This window comes from Salminus brasiliensis, chromosome 8, assembly GCF_030463535.1.
Source record: "Salminus brasiliensis chromosome 8, fSalBra1.hap2, whole genome shotgun sequence".
Taxonomy (NCBI): Eukaryota; Metazoa; Chordata; class Actinopteri; order Characiformes; family Bryconidae; genus Salminus; species Salminus brasiliensis.
The window spans coordinates 26,512,902-26,532,734 of NC_132885.1; the positions used below are offsets into that span (position 1 = coordinate 26,512,902).

Genomic DNA, 19,833 nt, shown 5'->3' on the forward strand with positions numbered 1-19,833 from the left:
TTCATCTTTAGCAGTAATAAGATCTCAACCTAACCTGATTCTTGAGTCAGACTGAAAGACTTGATAAATAAATAATTAAAATCCTTACAACTCCACAGGCTTTTTTACATGGTATTTTACCCATCATACTGTATTTTACTATACTGCATATAGTGTGTGTTACTGTTTTTTTAAAAGCCTTATAAAAAAGCCAACTCGAGGCTGTGCAAGGCTGTGAACTCTGCGTCATGGTGGGCCCTGCATCACCCTTTAATCAAGATAAAATCACTGTAATACTTGGGCTTTCATGGCAGCATGTTGCTTTATCAGTACCGCTGCTATTTCTTTGTGAAATCACACAAACCCACGGGCAGCCGTTCTCCTGCAGAGTTTGTTTTTTTACCTGCTTGGAAAAATCGTAATGGTTGCCGGGGCAGTTTCTTTCTGTTCTTTCACAATGCCCAAATCAATCAGACCACAATACGAACTGCAGACAAACCGCACAGACACCACCTCCTGAAAGGTCTGAGGTCATTTGACATGTCCACCTATGCAAATGACACCATGACTCAACAGTCCGAGATAATGTGGATTCGTGAAGCGGTCCAAGAGTGGAAACATCCTCAGTGCCAATGGAAGCTATGGAAGCTAACTTTTACATCTAAAATACACATGCAAAATTCACCCAATATCATTATTAACCCCCTAAAACAGGTATCGGTAGCAGTATAAATTTTGTATATTTATTAATGAGGAAATAAAGAGGAGCTCCAGAACATAGTTTGAGTGCTATCATTTAACATGTATAACTGATACAAAATTAGAAGTTCATAGCTTTTCCACATAATACCCTTATCTCAAGGTCACTGGAGCTGCACAAATACAGCCTCAATTACAAATACCTAAATTCTTTTGAAATAGAAGGTAAAGAGAAATATTAAAATGATAAACCCCAGATAATCTTTAACGGACTCCAGACAGAGGATGAAACGCCCTTTTTTAAACAAGTTATACCTTTCCTTATCTCCTTCAAATGCCTCAGATCATGCAGCAAGCCTCTGAATATAAAATTTGTTCCAATGATGTAAAACTGTCCTGCACTTTAAACACTTTTAAGAAGATGGGAAATCTAGCTAAGATGGGAAGTCTAGCGTATTTGTGCAGGTAAAAAAAATGCTTCACATTGATTGTAACTACCATTTACTATGCTTTTACTACTAAATGTGATCCATCCAGACTACATGAATTATTACATACCACATGGGGGAAAATTATATTTATTTATTTATTTATTTTTTATATTTTTATGCCCAAACAAAAAAGTTTTTCGCATAATTTGAAACCATTTGCATTTTACCAAAAGTTACTAATAAGTGGACCAATACAAATGCTCTAACAATGGCTTAAAGTCAAAAAGGGTATTTCCTTTTCTTGTAAAATCGCCATTCTGAAAATGTGATGCTTTGACAGGTCCCGCCAGCGGCAACATTCAGGACTGCAGTGTGCGCAAGTTAGTGTGCCTACCTGAAAGTAGGTTAACTGAGAGTGGTAGAGGTCAGGGTAGATGTGCAGGGTGGTGCCCACCACCAGCAGAGACTCGAACTTATGTAGAGAGGAGCTGATGTAGCCAGTAAAGCCCAGGCACCAGATCTTCAGAAGAGCCTCCAGATCAAAAAGCACAGTGAAGGCAACCTGTACATCCAGCACAAAGAAAGAACGAGAGGGACACTTAAATACTAGATAAACACAAACAAAGGCTTAGGACTCAGATCTCACCAGCTGAATCATAAATCTAGGGTTTTATGGGTTAACCCTAAAACAAAAACTATTGCTGTTTAGCTTACCAGATTTTATATTTAGAGTTATACAGGGTTCTATTTTAGGCTCCTTTTCAATGTAGATTATAACAGCAATGAAGTTTGGGCCTACATGACATGTTTATAGGGTTAATGTAGGCAATCTACAGTAATGGCTGGTAGAAAAGCAATACATTACGAAGTCTGATATGTTCTTAAAGAGCCGAATAACCACCATCTGATCTTTAAACCACTTTAGTTTATTCGTTGTAGGCAGTAATGTACATTAAGGAAATCAAGAACACAGTTGCAACATGCCTCCGGCTGCAAAAGACATGAGGGAACGGGTGCCCAAGCTACAAGAAAGAAGAGAAGAGAAAACTAGCTAAATCCTCCATGTATTCACCGGATCCACATGAAAACGTGGACTGGATTAATGCTGATATGGATTTGGAGCAGGGCTGTGAATATGCAGTGTGCATTCCTCGCCTTATCTCTGCCTTTCAGCTGGGAGTGGGCGGGTGGCCACACTCTTCTATCTGTCTTTGTTCCCGCCGTGCCACCTGCATACTGATTGCACAGACAGAGTGTGGCAGACAGCACACGTGCCCATAAACACACACACACACACAGAAATACACACGCCTGGAGCTCAGAGAAATGGAGTGTGCCTACAGGCTGCACCCACACTGTCATCCCTCACTTAATCTCTGAGTTCAAGATGGCAGAATGTGATGAGGATAGGTTTCAGTAATATCTAATCTGCTCATCCATTCTGATATGATCAGCAGCTCACTCAAACAAGAGATTTGGTTGCTGTTGTCACGACTTGGAATAAATTGGTGGCTGCACGGGCACACAAACACATATGCACACGCATATATGATGCAAATATGATAGCACTTTAGCTACTTCAAGAGTCTACAGGAAATAGTGCACCAAAAAATCTCAACTTTCACTATCATTCGTTTCTATGTCAAGGTTTTTATTTTGCATCAAAAATATCCTCAATTATTTCTGACATTGCAAACCTCATGGAATTGAACTGGTACCCTGAGACGAATGCATCTATATATGTCTACACACTTATACCGGATAGACAGATGACAGAATGGAGTGATGGACAGAGAAGGATGGATGGATAGATGGATGGATGGATGATGCACGAAGGAAAGAGACGGATGGCTGGACAGAGAGGAATGGATAGATGGACAGATGGATTGATGGATGGATGGATGGACAGCAAGATTTGGATTGGATGGATGGACGGACTAATGGATTTACAGATGGAGAGATGTATGGATGGATGGACAGATAGAGAGAGAGGGATGGACGGACAGAGAGATGGAAGGATGGATGGATGGATGGATGGATGTACAGACAGAAGGATGGACAGACGCACAGGGAGATGGACAGAGAAAGAATTTTGGATTGATGGATGGATTGACAGTTCGATGGATGGGTGGACAGACAGAGGGATGGGTGGGTGGCTGGACAGAGAGAGGGAGACAGAGATGGACTGACAGATGAATGAAGGGATGAATTAATGGACAGAAAGACAGAGGGAGTGAGGGACGGACAGACAGCAAGATTTGGATTGGATGGATGGATGGCTGGATGATTGGATTTTCAGATGGAGAGCTGGATGGATGGATGGAGAGACAGACAGATAGAGAGAGGGATGGACGGACGGATGGCTGGATGGACAGAAGCACAGGGAGATGGATGATGGATGAATGAATTATGGATAGATGGAAGGATAGACAGAGGTATGGGTGGGTGGCTGGACAGAGAGAGGGAGACATAGATGAATTGAATTAATGGAAAGACAGACAGAGGGAGGGAGGGATGGATGGATGGACAGACAGACAGACAGAGAGAGGAACACAAGGATGGATGGACAGACAGAGAAAGGGACAAATGGATGGATGAATGGATGAACTGGCAAACAGAGAAGGATGGATAGATGAATGAATGAATAAATTAATAAATTAACGGAAGGACAGACAGAGAGGGATGGACAGGCGAACGGACAGACAGACAGGTGTATTATACAGGGTGCATTTACCTGTGCATTTACATCTCTAAGTGCGATAGTTTAAGGAACTCTTTAAGGAACTCCAGTGTTTACAGTTCCTATCTAATCCCAGTTAATGTAATCAGTCCGTCATTACAGTAAATCAGAAGAGCTGCTGGTGGAACTGGACAAATCCATACAGTGGCTGAAGTTCACAAAGAGATCGGCAACCACATGTGTTCCAGTAACTTCTAACCAACCTACCGATACCTTAACTAAAATGTATTACATCTATTTTCATTGTATTTACATGCAATTGTAAACATTCTAATGGAATATAGCATTTTATAGGCGAAAATCACATAGTTCTAAGCCTAGTTTTTTACAAGAAGACAGAAAAAAAGGCAAGAAAAGGCCAACACAGAAGTCTCACCTCAGCCAGGTAGAACTCATCGTAGCCCTTCTTGTGGTTCTTGCCTTTGTAGTAGTTGCTGGAAGCCACAATCACATCCACAGCCACCATACTCAGAATGAACATGTGGAACACAGAGGAGCGCATCAGTTTCTGTGGAAACAAGGCAAGAGATTGAGTTCTTTTTTTTTGGTCCAAACCACTGTAACTAAGGACTAGTGTGTGTTCCTGGCTCAAAACAGCAGATCGTATACCTGAAACTGAGAGCAACCATTTTAAATCTGTTCCACCATCATTGCAGTATTGTAAAATCCCTCAAACATGTTCATTTAAGTGCCTTTTCTGAAATCTCACTCTCACTGATTCTGTGTATGGCGAGGAAAACAGCCAGCTTGTTTGCCACAAACACAAGAGACCTGAAAAGACACTGCTAGGAAAAGAGGAATCTACAAACCTTTCGATAGCTGTCTACCAAACTAAACACTATAGCAAAACACTTCTGCGGAGCACATTTTCTGTCGTAACTGGGCAGCTTGATCCATTCCTCAATGAGAACCAAAGTGAGCCCTGCTGAAGCAGATCCATCATTTTCTGCTGGTTCATAATAGAGCCTATTAATCACAGGCACAAGAGAGCAGGACTGAGTGCACGCTGCCGGGCCAAATGTAGCTCTCTGTCCCAGGCTCCCCAGAATGCACACATTGCCACAGACAGGCAGGGACACGGCCTGGATCACGTCTGGCCACCAGGGCCGCCATGGGATCGGCCTTAGCGCAGCGCTGAAGTTAACTTCTGAATGGGGTTGCACTGGAAATCGTACTTTAAGCGTTATCGTAAAACCCCTGAGGGGAAGTGATGTGGGCATCGACTGATCTTGTGACAATATCCCCTGTCAACGAGTGGCCGGTTCTAGATGTGTTGGAACCAAGAAAATGAGCAAGCGTAGGATCTGAGCCACTTTAACAAGGACCAAAGTGTGATGGCTAGACGACTGGGTCAGAGCGTCTCTAAAACGGCACGTCTTGTGAGGTGTTCCCAGTATGCAGTGGTCAGTACCTACCAAAAGAGCTCCAAATAAGAAGAACCAGTGACCCGCCAACAGGCTCATGAATGCCCAAGGCTCAGTGATGAGGAACGATGGCTGGTCTACTGTAAATGTGAAGATGTGCGCATTTACAGTATCCAATTGCGAACAATTGCGTGTTTAATCATTATTGAGCAGAACACTACAAACTGTTTTATCAGATTTTATCAGTAATTAAAAAAAAAACTTTCATTTGACCTTCAGTTAAGAATATTTTGTTCTCTCCTCATTCATAGAGATTGGGGTCTGGTGACTGGAAATAACTGCCCGGCGGTGTTGCAAAGATGGCTGCCAAATAAAAAGACTTCAGCAGAGTGATTCAGTTTTCGTGTGAAAAGCAATGCTGTCATGTCAAATATCAGTGTGGTTGGGACGCTTCTCAATCAATGAAACTGTGAGACGCAGTGTTTACTGTTGATTGCATTCAGCGACAAGAGTGCTAGTGAGGTCAGGATGTTGAATGATCACCACCACCCCCCCTTATCTCATCCCCAAAGTAACCACCATCATTCCAGAGAGCACAGTTCCACTGCTCCACAGCTCAAAGCAAGCCAGCTTTATATACCCCTCTAGCCCACGCATGGCATTAGGCATGATATGATGCCAATAGGTTCATGTTTATCTGCTCCAAGAGAGTCCTATTCTATTGGCAACCTCCGGGCAACAGGTTGATACTTTAGACAGCCATCTGAAACATGTGTCTTAATAACTTCATCATCATATCACCGTCATGTCGCCTATCCCTTGTTATAAGATGGTCTGCAGTGCTTTTCAGTATGCAAGTGATCACAGACTGAATCCATTCATGTGTTACAAAAAAGGGGAAGAGCACACTTTGCTTTGAAATGTGTATGTAGTGAAACACTTGTGGAGAGCAGTCCAAGCGCAGCCCCACAGCTTGTGGGTGGGTGGATTAATTGACAAGATCTGACAAGAAAGAGAGAGAGAGAGAGAGAGAGAGAGAGAGAGAGAGAGAGAGAGAGAAAAGGGAAATGGGTTGGGAGGGGGGTTACTTGTTTTATCGGCACACAGAATTCTAACTCTCTGGGAAGGGCGAGAGCAGTCACAAGCAGAGATGTTATGCAAAGGCACTTACACCCATCTGGTCTTCACAGCAGAGAGTAGACTGCCCATGCTGATCTCAAAGGGGAACTCCATTATCTTTATTAGTTAAAATCAATATGCCATAAATCTATGGGGGGATTTCTAAACATTATGTAATCTATGAGGTAATATATGACGATGGCGTTTATGGATATCTACTCTAGTTTACAGCACTTGTTTTTGCATGTACAAGTCATAAATACTGTTCACGCAGAGTCAGTCTTACATGGGGAGGTGAGGTAATGTAATTTAGCGACCTATTGGAATGGCATAAGAAAGCTAAGTTACAGAGATGGGAGTGGTTACTTGATTTATGCATAATGCCTTATTTGTAACACAATTGTTACTGTGTTTCTCGACAATCTACCAAGCTATTTTAACCCGGCGGGACAAAAGTGGCATTACTAACTTCTATTACCAAATATTTATTACCCGCCAGTTTGTACAGAAGTCCCTGTATGTAGTTACTGACCAATATGCCTTAGTGTGTGATAAGCTGTGCTGTGTTAAGGGGTTAACTGAATGCGGTGTGCCTTTACCATGGGAGCATGAGAGTGGATCAGCTTGCTTTGGGCTATAGAACGCAAGCTTCTTTGGGCGATATGATACAAATACTATATTACGATATCTAAAGAATTTTTTCGCGATACACAATATTTTTCACGATATGTAATCAGACTAAAAACATCAGTAGAAACAGATTCTTCTTCAGATATTCTTCTATACTGAATACAGTGATTTTTATTCAACATCTGCTGCTCTTCATCTTATTAAACCAGTCTAATTACACTGTTAGTAATGAAACCTGCAGCTGATCAGTGTTTATTAAGCACTTATAGTATCTTCCATATGCTTATTGGAAGATACTTATTGTAAAAAAAAACTTAAAGCATATTGTTATCACAATAAAATAAAAAACTGAATTTATCACAATACAATAAAATATCGTCATATTGCCCAGCTCTAACTATATGTCCACATGTTTGTGGACACTTCTTCTACGGAATGCATTCAGCTATTCTGTAACTGCAAATGCAACTATTGACTTGACACTAGTTGAATTCACACAGTTAGAGGCAATATGAGGGTGCACACCCCTATACAGAGAGGAATCACAAAGAATTTAAAGGTTTTCATAAATAGTTCTCACATTTCAGTGGAATATGTAGGAATATGCTAGTGTGGACCTTCAATATATGGTGGTAGAATGAAAATGCAATGAATGAGAAAATCCTGAAGTACTGGCCAGCTTCTGCTTTGGGGAGGAACCTCTTTTAAAGAATAGAGAAAGAAGACCGGTAGAGAGGACTAAAATACAGGGAGAAGATGTAGTGGTCACAGGAAACATGTTGTCAGGATGGACATTCATAGGATGTTAAATCTGAAGTCATGGTCCTCCTCCCTAACCTTAGTCATTTAGTGTATGCAGGAAAAAAAAACAAAGTCTCATGTTGGGGTTTCTCAATTTGAGAACCAAATAAGGAGCAAAGGCAGTAAATCAGGACATCAGGAAGCTGGAAAATCAGAACAAATTAATTAGAGGCAGCTAGGGATGCACTGGAGAGTTTAGCAATAGCAATAACAACCTGGCAAACAATTAAAGACCAGCAGTGGATTGACCAAAGAATACTGAAGACAAAAGGAATGAATGCATGAAGAAAAGGCTGCAGGCACAGATTTGTCCAACTATTTCCAGACACTCCTTCAGTGTCAAGGCACCGGACAGGTGTTCAACTGCATACAAGCATCTGTAGAGAAAAGCACTGCCAATAGAACAAGGTGCTCTGGACTATCCAAACATGAGCATAAGGTCACCATGCCCATTGCCAAGCTTCCCGCATTGAGTTCTGGTGCAATGCAACAGCATTCTCTGGAGTGATGGAGCTCTATTCAATTCCTTTGGGATGAATGGGAGAGAGGTTTGTGATACATGATTGAAGCAAATTCGTTCAGCAGTGTTCCAGCCTGTACTCCACAGGGCTTTACTCTGGATGTTTGAACATCAAGTGTTTATCCCAGAAGAAGAGGAGCTGTAACTGCAGAAAATGGGGGATAAACTATTTTAATACCCTTGATCTCTGATGAAATCTTGAATGAGCAGGGGTCTACAAACCTCTGGGCATATGCAACAGTATCTTCGCAGGCAAAAAATGAAGGTTTTGTAAATGGGAAATATAAAAAAAACTCACTATTCAGTGCCCAGGCACACTCTAGGGAGAGAAGGGGCGTGCATGTATGTGTCAGAGAGCGAGAGAAAGTCTATGTATGTGTGAGAGAGCAAGAGAGAAAGATCTCAAGATGAACTCAAGGTGAAGTAAATGTTAGCTAGATAGTAAAAACTTGTATAGCCCGCCGTGTAGTGTTGGTTCTGTAGTCAACTCACTATGTTAGCCTCAGCTACAGCTCCACTGAGTATCAGACGACTTAGTTCAGCTGCTATTGACAGACAGACATGTGATAGGCTAGCAGGATAAACACCACAGCACAGTCCGTGTTCCAACTAAATGAGGCTGAAATCACACAAAGCCTCAAACCTGGGAGTGCTGAGCGGAGTGAACAGTGAGCTCCCACAGCCACCCCACCCTGAGGCCCTGTTAGATGCACATGAACAAATTAGTTATTCTGGTCGTGTACTAGATAGAAATTTAACAGTCAATCAGACATGTCAGGAACCGTGTTAACTTGCGGAAGAGGGTCATAATGTCACTTTATACATTTGGACACATTGAATTTAAGATAATGTTAATTAGTAATTGCTTATGGACTCACAAACAGATATTAGAAATTCAATGTAACCCCATGTATTTACATACATCCTCCTACTGTATATAGCCTGCTGCAGATTAGCCTGCGCCTTCACTCTGCTTTCTGGATGAGGAGGAATACAGAATAAGCCTATAATGTTCATATGCTGTATATCAGTGCTTAGGGCAACATACCAACAAGAGATGAACATGTGAAATGACTGAAGACCGTTTTCAGTACCACACCATATAAACATCATATGTGGACCTCCAAGCTGTGGGTCTGGGGGGACCAAACAAAACCAAACAAGAAAAATGAGGCATATGGCCCATATGGCTCATTTAGGCCATAATCATTCTGTATATGTGATTCAGGACAGAAGGAAAGCAAACACACTCGCACCAGCTGCCAGCACAGGGTTAAACTGCACAAGCTCAGACAAATAGAAGTGACACTCTCCCTCTGGGTGAGGAAGCCAGACTGGACCACATGTGGAGCTCTACAGCCTAAGGGTTACACACACACTCTCAGCCCCGCACACAGCCTGTGATGAGCCCCAGCCAAAGCAAGGAACACAGGAGCAGATAATCTAAGAACTCATCTAAGAAGATATCCAGTCTTTCGGGTGTGCTTCATCCTTTTTCATCTGCCTGGTGAAATTTTAAACGTACGGTCTCTCGTTCCTGTTTATGTTATAAATAAGATGTAATGGCTCTGGCTTTGGGGGGGGGCACTAATTTTAAGGCTCAATAAGAGTCATTTTACACTTCTACACTTTCTACACTGTGCTACTGTGACATACAGGAAATGAAACACTTCCACTGATCGGTAAAGTCACTACATGATTCATTCACTTAGCCACAATGATGCTGGTGTAGATATGAACTGCCAGCCCTTCACATGCCATTAATGGGTGCTGATGAATCCAGCTGGATGCAGATGTTGGCTTTTAAATGCATTGACGTAAAAGAAACTACCATCATACATGAGCATGTGGCGTGGGAAAGCGAGCGAGTGAAGGAAAGAGAGAGAGAATTGTGAACTCAAGGTGAAGTAAACGTTAGCTAGCTAGTGCAAAGTTAGGAGTAAAGTTAGTGTAGCCGGTGGAAGGAGGAATGATGACATAGATGGGGGTGTGGGCATAGATGTGGGGGTAAGTAAAGTCCTATAGGAAACGTTTCACTGTAAACAACACAGCTTTACCTTTCTGGGTTCTTCAAGGATTCTTAAGCAACAGTAATGTACAGAACCAGGACACCTCACTGAACCACTAGAATGCTTAAATGCACCTGTAGGGTTCTTTAGGCAACCAAATGTGGCTCTTCTATGGCATCACTCCAAAGAACTCTTTTGGCACCTTCAATTTTAAGCCTTTCAGAGCTCCAGGTAAGGGAAAAAAACCCACCAACTCCTCTTCGGCTTTTTCCAGGTTCCCTCTCTCCAAAAGATGGGCCATGACAAAGCAGTCTGACATTTCCAGCTTCTATGCACTCAAGTTCCCCAAGGATGTTTTGGCTGAGGGGGGTCACTGACAGATGACTCCATTTTCTCAGGGGCTTGACTTCACCTCCACACACTCTCAGTTCATGTGGATGCCGCGCTATTAACACAGCGTTCTGGGGGTGGGGGTGGGCTGGGGGGCCGAAAGCCTGTTACCGTAGCCTCTCCGTCATCTTGGCTCACGCTGTCCCCCACAGTGCGCTAGCTTTTCACTCTCACATTTCATCCCGCTGACTAGAACCGCCGACCATTTATAAAGACGGCGCCGTTGATGCAACCTAAGGTGTGCTGGCCTACTTTCTCTGATTTTGCTGGTGGCACGTGCGCAAGAGGACGTCAAAATCAATTTAATAGCTACTACTGCGAGACGAGATGGTTCCCCCTCTCCTAGCGTTTGATGCAGACCAATTTGTATGCTCCACTTTTTATTTTTTCCCCCCTCACAGACTTTCAAGGGCGTGACATTATCGCTGTCTCCGAGTGCTCGAAACTTCAGGTGCTGCCTCCATCAGCTGACATGCAATTAGTGTTCTCCCTGACAGGGTGTATACACAGTACTGTCAGTCTCACAGCAAAGAAACGGCCAATCAAACGTAAACGTAAACAACAGCACTGTTCTATGATACTGGAGGCAACTACATCATCATCATTCAGTTAGATGGGTCCCTTAGCTCCCTTAGTTACTGTTGATAGGGCCAGTAAACTGTCAGCTCAGACTACCTGGTAGTATCCATAGCTGTTAGCTTGTGCTAAAAAAGTTCATTAAAGAGAAGGGGTGCTAACGACTGATCAACTTACTTGACTATAAACTTGCATATTTCTTGTGCTAACTAGATTTGTGTGTCAAAAATTTGCCCCCCGATTCCTCCCAATCAATCCACCTGTTTGTAGCTCCCCCTAGCACTAGTAGCTCTAGGAGACACTAGGAGGGTAAGGAAGCACACATGTCCTTCGACACATGCAAAGCCAACCACCTCAACTTTTCCAAGGGAGAGAGAACGCACCATCTACCCACCCGGAGTGAGCATGGCTGATTGTGCTCTATTGGACTCCGGCTGCTGATGTCAAAGCGGCATGGCTCAGGATTCAAACAAACGATCCCCCGAGCCACAGTGGCAGTTTATTAGACAGCTGAGCCAACTGAAGCCCACAGTCGCTGTTACTTTTTACAGTAATAATTCCCTCAATCAGGAAGCTAAGCTACAGTGAACAAAGATGGAGTAGCTGTCTGTCACATAAACAAATAGAGCTAAGCAGATTCCTGGTTATGCCGCAAGCGGAGGTGGGTGGACGGTATTCTGGCTCTGGACACACTGTGGCAAAATAAATATTTTTTTTTCTGATCTGAAAAAATTATGGGAAACTCAGTAAAGGAAAACAGGTTTAGTTTTGTTAGATTTAATTGCTGCTACTATGCACTATGGCTATCATTGCTTTTAATATTTGACAGAAAAAACACACTGGAATTTTGTGTCATATCTTTTATTTTTATTAGCAAATATACAAAACATCCTTAAATGTTAAAGCTGATAGCTACATAGGAGTTGGTCAGATTTGAAGATTAAATTTGGCAACTGAGCAATAATCAAATAATTTTTTTCAATAATCAATAGATTATTCGTCTAATTAAGTCCTAGTTTGCTGCAGGCCTATTAGAGGGGTACCTCTTAAAACATTATTTAAAAAGTATCTCCTGGAAACCTTTTAGCCAGTAGATGTCCAAGAGGTAGAATTGCAAGGTTTCGAGCTAAGAAAGCTGTCCTTTCAGAGGAGTTAATGCTAAATCTGACACTAAGGCTAGCAGTTAAAAAACAACTGAGAAGGCGCTAAGGAGGACATGTCATTTTTATACACACCCCTTTTTGCAGTATGTTGTGTGTATTAATATTTACACAAAATGTTAAGAAATGCTTAAGTGAAATAACTGATCTGAACATGTAGCTTACCTTAGATCCAGTCAGCTTGTTAATAGTCTCAACATTAAGCTGCTGTGTGTGATTTTTCACAAAGATTAATCCAAACTATTTTCCTGTTCAAATAAGCAATAATACACTAGAGGTTCATGCTAGAACGTTAGATCCTGGCACTGGTGTACCACAGTCTGCATGAGTACGCCAGTGCCAATATCTCCACAGTTTCATTATATCACCATTTATAGTTAGATTTTAAGATAAAGAGGACAGGGAAAAAATAGCTTAGCTAAGCTTATCAACATTATGCCTTTCACAATATTAACAGGATTACAAGCAACAGTCAAAACTTTAGGCGATGTTATAGGTTATATTAATCCCATGGCTACACACACTGCCAAAGCTGTTAAATATTAAGAACTTACTTTTATGTAAAGCTATTTTTTTTTTCATATTTCCCTGCCCTGGATTTAAACTATCCATTCTACCTTAAATCGTGCAGCAGATCATCATGCTTCCTCTGAATGCCGGATCTAATGTATCACACGTCTAATGTATCCTACCTAGTGACCAACCTACTTAGAAACACTTCAGAGAAGTAGTGCTCTGTTTTAAACCCACACTGTTTATGCTTAGTGTACCTATGTGTGGTTTGGGACTGGAAATGTCCAGCTTTTAGCGTGAAATATGCAGATTTATAGGTCTAGAATCAATTCTGTCAGTCATGTATTTGTAATTGCTGCTTTGTAATGGCTGGTGCTGGAATTGTTGCTAAGTTGCATGCGTATGTGGTGGAGTAATACCCGAAGAGCTTTGGGCAGTGCAATATTAACACTCCTAGAACATCCGGTCAGCCAATCGCACAGCAGGATCGATTTCAGATCACTTAACATTTTGGGGCAGTGTGAGACACCAAGCAAGTTATTGCTTTAAGAACTTTCAGAACTTTCCTGTCAACCCATTAGCAGAGTAACCGTGAAAAAAAGCCGCTGTCTCCTTGTTGTGTGAAACGAAAGAGATGGATGGGTCAAAGGTCAGCCTCCTATCAGTCGAGCGGGTCACTCACTATGCCTTTCTCATTCCCCTCACACCCCTGCAACATATACTGCACACCTAAACTGTTACAAACAATCCCGCTTTGACATTCTATCCCATTTGCCACTACCAACTGGTGGAAGTCCTACCAGATAAACTATGTGTGAAGCTCCCTTAAAAGAGCCAAGGGAGATAAGTACATAAATAAATAAATAAATAAATAAATAAATAAATCACACACTCCAAGTCAGTCTTCAAAGTGTTATAAAACAAACTGAAACCATTCTCTATATTACCATATTCTGCAATTCCCCAAACTCCAGCTTTGACAGAATGATGAAGATTGTGCGAAGCACATTGTGCATATTTGCTTCCAAACGGAGTCTGGAAACTGACCACTGTAGCATCACACATTTGAAAGAGCGCCGATGTTCCTTCTGCTGTCTGCGACTGCCAGGCAAGACAAATGAAGCATCAAATGGTAGATTAAATAAGCCAAGTTATATCAAGAAAAGATGCTGGAAGAGCATGCTATATGTAACCCTCTCTGTAAACCAGGACACCTGTATGTGCTTCTGTAAATGCAAATAACCTAAAAAATCCAAGTCCTTAACCTAGAAAAATCACCAACCAAATTAAACAAATGATGCCTAAAGATTACAGGTTTACACTCTCAAAGCATAAAGGCGCTACAAATGGATTTTGCTACCATAAAGAACCATGTATGTCATAGAGAGGTGCGAGTTTAACCTTTAAGACCCAAGATTTTTTTTTTTTTTTTAATGGCCACATCTCTGAAAAAAAAGTGTATGTGAACCTCTGTGTGGGAGTTCATGTAAAGGGGTAACTGAACTCAGGTGTTTCAAAGGTTCAGCAGGTTTATTTAAGGCTCATCTTCACTATAGAAGCATACGGAAGTGTGCCAGGCCTTGAACAAAGGAGATTCTTGAGGACCTCTGAAAGAAAGAGGCTCCACCAATCCTCCATTGTGCGGCAGATGATGAGAAAAGTTCAGTTCCACTAATAATCACTCAAATCACTCAAAAAATGGCATGACACTTGCACTGCAAGGAGTGAAACTAAAGTATCCTCCACCGCACCCAAAAGCACCCAAACAATACGTTTTTAGAGCAGTTTTGACAGCTGCCATCAATGGTCATTCAGAGACAATGGGCTGAACAACCAGTGGCCCATTTATTAAAACGCAGAATTCACACACTCACTTTGCCATCGCCCACAGAAACCCTGAGAGTGAACGTCATCACAGCAAACTGTCCATATAGGCCATAATGCCAAACACGCTCCTGATACGTTACCACTCATTCCATAACATTCTTCCCGTCTCAATAAACCGACTCATCCACCTCATCCATGTCATTCAGCATTCGTTTTTTATGCATCCTATATTATTGCACTGACATATTAGTAGAAGTATTCAGACCCTTTACTCAGTGCTCAGTTCAAGCACTTTTGGCAGCGATTACAGTAGCCAGTCTTTTTGGGTATGAGGCTACAAGGTTTGCACACCTGTAGCTGGAGATTTTCTGATTCTCTGAAGCTCTGCCGGGGGAGATGGGCACTGTCGGTGGAAAGCCAACTCCAGAGATGTTCGATTGAGTACAAGTCAGGGCTCTGGCTGGGCCACTTAAGGACATTCACAGTGGGAGTTGTCCCTAAGCCATTCCTGTGTTGTCTCGGCTGTGTGCCGAGACAACACATATTCATTAAGGTATTCATTAATCTCTGTACTTTGGTCAGGGTTGAGGGAAAGCTAAATGGATCTGTCTCCCTGTCCCAGCCATTGACCTTGCACGACACACCCACCCACCCACAGCCAGCATGATGCTGCCGCCACCATGTATCACTGTAGGGGTGGTATTGAGCAGGTGATGAGCAGCACCTGGGTTCCTTCAGAATTCAGACCAAAAAGTTCAATCTTGGTTTCATCAGACCAGATAATTTTGTTTCCCCACAGCTTTTCTTTTTTTTTTTTTTGCAAACTCCAGGCTGATTTTCATGTGTTGTATTTTTTTTTTACTAAGGAAAGGCTTTTGTCTGGCCACTCTGCAATAGGTTTCTCCCATCTGCACACAGGACGTTTTTTGGAGCTAGCCAGTGTGAGCATTGGGTTCTTGGTCCAAGGTCCTTCTCCCCAGATTACTTTTTTGGTGGGGAGCCAAAGCTCTAGGAAGAGTCCTGGATGTTCCGAACTTCTTCCATTTAAGAATTATGGAGGCCACTATGCTCTTGGGAACTTTCAGTGCAGCAGAATTCATTTTTTGCAGCCTTCTCCAGATCTGTGAGTTCTACAGGCAGTTCTTTCCTCCTCATAGCTTGATTTGCTCTGATATGCATTGTCAGCTGTGAGGCTCTGTCCAAATCCTGTCCAATTAACTGAATTTACCACAGGTGGACTCCAATCAAGGTGTAGAAACATCTCATGTGATGAAGAGAAATGGGAGGGCCCAGAGCCAAGTCAATGCATATGTTTAGTTGTAAATGTATTTAATACATTTGCCCAAAATTATTTTATTACATTTATTTCAGCACAAGGGGAAAAGGGTCTGAAAGCTTTTCATATGCATTGGATATCATACAGTTTTTGGTCAAACCTCCAAATATAAGTTGATTAAAAAACTTCTCAGGTTGTCCATTAAGGCTCACTGGCTGCTGCTTTAGTCAGCTGCCCAATAATACTTTGTTTACTGAAACAGGAGAACACAATTTCTGTTCAGGCACAATTCAGCAGGTACGTCCCGGTGCCTCTACTCGACTGTTTAATTAAGCAAACAGACTATAAATAGCCTGTGGGAGGCTAGCAGGGCCCAAATCCCTCTGCTTATCAGTGCCATTACTGCAACAGCCTGATTCATGCTAGGGTTGGGCTAGGCTGGTTAATTAAAGCTGACTGTCCTCTGGAATTCCCCGTTTGCTCTCCTGGCTGCCACTGCCAGTTGAGGGACTTGCACTTGGACCAGAAAGAAGCTCGCTGCTGGATGGAGGAAAACACATGGCTACTGGAGTTAACTTTTAAATAAATCATCACAGCATGAAGCAGGACAGTCATATCCAGAGGTAAAGGTGTTCCCTCCGTGGGTGTGGTCAAATATTTGAAGAAGACCTTGATCATTTTTGCTGACCTTGATATTGTCCATTATTTTAGCCAGTAGTACAGTAGTACTGACCTCTTGTCTGCTCTCTGGCAGAACTATCTATCGTGTAGGTGATACACTGGGCACAATCTCCAATGCATGGAACCTTCATGCACCCAGAGTGGAATGCAACGGGTAGACAGATCGCTCCCCCCCATGGTTCGGCAAGCATATGAACTGTGGATTAACTGCCAAAATTGAATCAAACTAGTATGGAATACAGCTTTCCTGCTTTTATTCAAGCATTACATGGACAATGCATGGCTAAAAACGTGTGTAGCTTGTATTTTAATGCAAGACCACCACACTGTTAAAAGTCCTTGAGGAACTTTTGGTGGAGGAACTATGGAGGAATCTCTTAAGGTGCTTTGATGTTACTCAACCAGTAAATGCAAAATTCACAAAATTCACAAGAAAAAGTATGAATTTTCCTGGACACAATGAATGAGCAATAAACTTTGTACGTATAGTGCATGTCTGACAACACGCCATCTTTAAAGGGTCGACCACTGAGCCTGCAAAAAACAAACAAACAAAAAAAAAAACACGTAAACGTCAACATAAAAACAGCAGCTTTAAGGCCTGCAACGGCAATTGCTCCTTATCAGACTGCAAAGCCCACCACAGGTGGGTGAAATCAGCCCATCTGATCACTAGGTTACCACTGGCACTCATCTCCAAAATGTAAAAGAAGGGGGGAAGATATGCAGAATCATCAACCCTCCTGCAGAGACCTCTTCACATTGCTGCCATCCAGCAAATGGTGCCTAATCACAGTATATACTGTTATATATTGGTCAGAAAATTGAAAAAAGAAATTAATCAACACTATATATATATATTGAACTTGCCTGGCAACTGGTTCAGGACATGGACAGCGAACTTTTAATACTCAAATAAATGCCTTAACTTTAGCTTTTTGGAATGCATCCAGCATGACGAATTTAGCAGTTAGAAGGCAGTGAGCAGTAAACCTGATCCCATCTTCCTACATTTGATCGTGAGAAGGTTGTTAAAGCAATAGGATAAAGCGTATCTGAAGGTTTCGATATTGAAAATGTGTCGAAGCCTATAAAACTTGCCATGAAAAATCTGCAAGCTAGGCAGGCTCCAAGGATTTCACGACATCTACAGTTAAACTGCAAATATCGTGTCTAGTAGGTCAGAATTTAAACTCCAATTAAGCATTTATTAATTTCACAATAGCTATGAGGCCACTGCTGGGAAAGTTGCCTCACAGTCACTTTTAAACTTATCTCGCCTGCAGGAGAAGTTCAAAAGCGAAGATGACTGGAGAGATCTTTACTGAGGGCACACTGGAACCTCTGTACTGTAATTATAATGTAAGGAAATGTAAAGGGCTAATTAGCACCTGCGTGGCCTGTGGAGAGTAGGATAAGGAGGCCTCATTAACCTTAACCATTTAATGAAAAATGGCCCAGTGTTACAGAGCTATACATCTCCAAATGAATATATGCCACCCACACAACTGGAAGAAAACCCCTTTGTCTTTAATGTCTGCACATATGCTCACTTGATAGGAATTTACATGAAAATTACCTGTGAAAATTAACTGTATAAAAACTGTATAGGATGGAGTTTGTTCAAAGGTAAAAGGTATATACAATCACAAAAACACTTCTATTAAATGCATTCGGCTACTTTAAGTTGCACCCATTGCTGACACAGATGTGCAAATGCACATACACGGCTTGTCTAGTCCGCGTAGAGAAATATTTCCAATAGAATAGGACTCTCAGGAGCAGATACATGAACCTATTAGTGTCATGCCTAATACCAGGTGTGGGCTAGAGGGGTATAAAGCCCCCCAGCATTGAGCTATGGAGCAGGGGAACTGTGCTGCCTGGATGGTGCTCCATTCAATCATTTGGGACGAGTTAAGGAGTCGAGGATGAAATGGGATGGACAGTAGAGACAGTTACTCCAACAAAAGCAGGACAAAATCTTTAATACCCTTGATTTCACAAGAAACAATGCATGACACAGATGTACAAATGCACACATGTGGCTTATCTAGTAAGTGTAGAAAAGTATTTCCATAGAATAGGACTCTCTGGAGCAGATACATGAACCTATTGGTGTCATGCCTAATGCCAGGTGTGGGCTAAAAGGGGTATAAAGACCCCAGCAGTGGATCTGTTGGATAGTGATCATTAAACATCCTGACCTCACTAACGCTTGACACGGAATACAATCAAATCCTCACAGCAATACTTTAAAATCTAGTAGAAAGCCTTCCCTTCCCAGTGGGGACAGTTACTCTGCAGGGCAAAGCAGGGCAAAATCTTTAATACCCTTGATTCACAAGAATCAATGAATGAGCAGGTGTCCCAATATTTTTGTCCAAGTGCATGACAACACTCCAACTTTAAAGGGTCGACCACCAGACCACCAGAAATCTGGAGAAATACTGCTAGACTGTCCTCACTGCTTCTACACAGCCTGCTATGGCAATTGCTCCTTATCAGACTGCAAGGCCTGCCAGAGGGTGGTGAAATCAGCCCGTCTGATCACTAGGTTACCACTGGCACTCATCTCCAAAGTATATAAGAAAAGCACATACTCTTGCAGAGACCTCTTCACATTGCTGCCATCCAGCAATTGGTACCTAATCACCCGGTGCAGTACCAGATACCTGGAGACCATTTGCTAGCTCTAATCCATCTTTCTCCTATACTTACAATTTCATACCTCACCCAAGTCCACCACACTGCATGTTATTTTCCATTGGCGGTTATTTAGAATCTCAGTATTACCCCTGTAGGGGTGTATGAAAATATCAAAATATCGAAGTATTGCAATATTATAAAATAATCGTGTGACTGCTGTTGAAAGAACTGTTAATTTTTTTTACCATGGATCCACAACCAGCTCAGTTCAACTGCTGCTAACTAACTGCTGAGCTTCAGACACAAGTGTTGACCATAAAAAACCTGTATCTGAGAGCGAAGTCGAGAGACCTGTGGCTGGAGGAACAGAGCGGTAAACTGAGACTGAGGGTCTGCCATGTTAACTGGCAGCTATCGGAGGCTGAAATCACACAGGTTTAGAGGATAAAGCCTCATATTTCAAGTGGCT

At 42.1% G+C, this 19,833-nt stretch overlaps 1 protein-coding gene across 3 annotated transcripts in view; it reads right to left on the minus strand.

The window, feature by feature from the left end:
• nalcn (sodium leak channel, non-selective) overlaps positions 1-19,833 on the minus strand; it is a 126,553-nt gene that overhangs the window by 64,356 nt on the left and 42,364 nt on the right. For all 3 annotated transcript variants that reach the window (XM_072686302.1, XM_072686301.1, XM_072686299.1), the window contains exons 12-13: positions 4,226-4,357; positions 1,504-1,671 (exon numbers count right to left, since the gene is read on the minus strand). In XM_072686302.1, coding sequence (XP_072542403.1) covers positions 1,504-1,671; positions 4,226-4,357 — 300 coding nt within the window. The remainder of the gene's footprint in view (positions 1-1,503; positions 1,672-4,225; positions 4,358-19,833) is intronic.